Raw genomic sequence first — 2,750 nt, 5'->3', positions numbered from 1 at the left:
ATGATGATGATGATGATGATGATGATGATGATGATGATGATGATGATGATGATAGTGGTGCTGATAATTTCTGTAGTCCCACTAAGCGTTTTTGTAATAGCTCTATATCCATGTAGTTTGAAATATTGTGTTTGTGTGTTTTTGTTTTTGTTTTAAGATCAAGCAATATTGCTTGTGAAACTCAGCAAAAACGTTTGGTTAAAACCACAAAGCAAACATATTCATTATCGAAATTTAATACTCCAGTCGGTTTAACAACATAAATTGATATTCCGTTTGCTGTGGGTCAGATTGAACTTTTATCCTCTGACCAATTGATAACACCCACGTCACATCGCCTGTTTTCTTACATGGGCACGACACGAGGCTTGAGGAGCAGAAATACCTTCTTGGTGATATCTTACCTCCTTTTAAAAAAAGAAGAAATCATGAACTACAGCCCGTGACTTTAAGTAAGAGATAGTATTCACCCATCGGTAAATACATAAAATGATAGGAACGTCTAAATTATGGGACAAACAACCCCCTCCCCTTTTCGCTCTCAGGTGGGGGATATAAATTATGGTATGGGTTTATGAATGAAAGGCCTTTTCATTTCAGCAATAACATTGATATTTCTTGTTATGCTCAATATAATTATGGTTAATAGTACAATACAACATTTAGTTTATGAGTAGGTTGTGGCTGTACGCCTAGAACACTAATTTGGTATTTAGGGTTCCTTAGCTATTGCCTTGAGAAAAGATATTATTATATTTAAATATCGTTTTCAATAAATAAGAAATGACTAATGTATACTAATGAAAAAAGGACAGACAATGTCAGCTAAACCCCCTAATTAAGAATGCATGTCACCTGTAACAATATCTACGCACACGGTGAAATTGATTATAACTCCGAAACACACCCTGAACGTCCTATAAACATAATGTGTATATATATGTAGAGAGGACGAAAGTTCGATTCTCTAGTGGGAGGTTTTTTGTTGTTTGTTTTCTTTAATTTTAAATATAGCATCTCCGTCTGTCTACTACTATGCTGTGTCCACTCCGCCTTGATTAACTAAGAAGGCAACGATGAAGTAACCCACTTCTTTAATGATCAAAATTGTATTGTGTCCTTTTTTATCCCTTGCCCATTTATATGAGATTGACGCCATCTGATTAGAAGAAAAAAGTGCGCATGATAGTGTCCAATAGTGTATTACGTGCATACTTAGCATGACGAGTAGCTGTTACAGATGGAGATTCCAGGATTAAAATATAACCCAAATGTAAGTTATTGATCTGGAATGGTATCTGTTTAACGCCCCTATCAACACTATTAGGTTATTTAAGGGGCCGGACCTCCTAGTTTAACGTCCGTCTCCGATAAGACCGAGCCAAGTGGGAAGTTCGTGTAAAGTGCCTTTCCCAAGGACACAACGTCGGTCCGAGCTGAGGCTCGAACCCCCTACTGGAACCATTTTTAGGGTCACCGTGAGGTTCTGAAACGGTGGGCACAGTCTCTGCTAAAATGACATTGTTAGTGTTAGCCAATTCTATCAGGCCAAGAAAGAAGTCGAGAGAAGCTAAGTGAGAAGACAATATAGTGGCATGTATGTTGGGGGATATAAATTATGTCAATTACAATGCATAATATGAATACATCTTTATTTATCTCTCCCCACAGCGTCGTCGGTGGCTTGTGGACCTAATGCTGGCAGTAGCCATCACAGGAATCATACTCATGGTTATAGAGAACGAGCTCTACTACATAGATACCTCAGGTAGGACTGTCTGTTTGTCTGTTTCTCTGTCTAACTGTCTGCCTCTCTGCCTGCAGTTCTATCTATCTTATATAGGGGGGCTCTCGTGGCCAAGAGGTTAAGGTGTTGGCCTCTCATTCAAAGGTCCGGGGTTCGAATCCGGAAAGCGACCGAACATTTTTCTCCTCCAAAATTGTCTGCTTTCATCTCCTTTCCTGCTCTTTAACAATGTTCTGTCGTCTTCTTTCGAATCCTCTTTCTGCCCGCACCCACTCATTTCCTTTGCCCACTCCTCTGGGCTCCTGACTCTTTCTGCACCCTTTCTTCTGCTACCCCTTGGCTCCTTACTGTTGTCTTTCAGCCTCACCCCTGATCTTCTGGTAGGAAAGATCTACACTTAGCCTTCTCGGACAAGGGCGAAAAATCTCGAAGGGCCCGTGTGCAAGTTGCACACGTTAAAGATCCCGTGGTTGTCCAAAATCGATAAGAGTAGGCTTCGGCCGTCACCCGGGCAAAGTTCAAAATTTCCTACCTACTGAAAATGTTAGGTGGGTCCCGCGCGCTCATATGACCTTATGCAGTTGCGAGCGCCGTAAAACATTTACCCCAAAAAAGTACGTATATCAACTCACAATTAAACAATAGGTCACACAAAAGTACGATCTCATAGATTGTGCTTGTTCATTCCTCTTTCCACCAATCCATTCATCCATTGATCCATCCATCCATTTATCCACCCATCCTTGCTTCATTTTTCGTCCTTTTGTGCGTGCACACCCTCATGCACACTCACGTATAAAAATCATTCACAACCACACACACTTTAAGGACAGAGGATAGATTAAGTACCAAAAAATACATACCCCCTTCCAGAAACACAAACGCACACGCGCGCGCGCACACAGACACACACACACACACACACACACACACACACACACACACAGACGTACGCACACGCACACACACACAAACAATACGATAAGGACTCACAAAAAAGAAT

The 2,750-nt window shown here is 41.0% G+C and overlaps 1 protein-coding gene across 1 annotated transcript in view; it reads left to right on the top strand.

The window, feature by feature from the left end:
* The window catches only part of LOC101864480 (small conductance calcium-activated potassium channel protein 3), a gene marked incomplete in the record, with an annotated part of 39,011 nt that overhangs the window by 32,400 nt on the left and 3,861 nt on the right, over positions 1 to 2,750 (top strand). The window contains 1 exon segment of the mRNA XM_005107366.3: positions 1,672 to 1,768. Within this exon segment, the coding sequence (XP_005107423.2) occupies positions 1,672 to 1,768 (97 nt within the window).

This window comes from Aplysia californica, unplaced genomic scaffold, assembly GCF_000002075.1.
Source record: "Aplysia californica isolate F4 #8 unplaced genomic scaffold, AplCal3.0 scaffold00597, whole genome shotgun sequence".
NCBI lineage: Eukaryota > Metazoa > Mollusca > Gastropoda > Aplysiida > Aplysiidae > Aplysia > Aplysia californica.
This window is presented reverse-complemented; position numbering and strand designations above follow the sequence as displayed.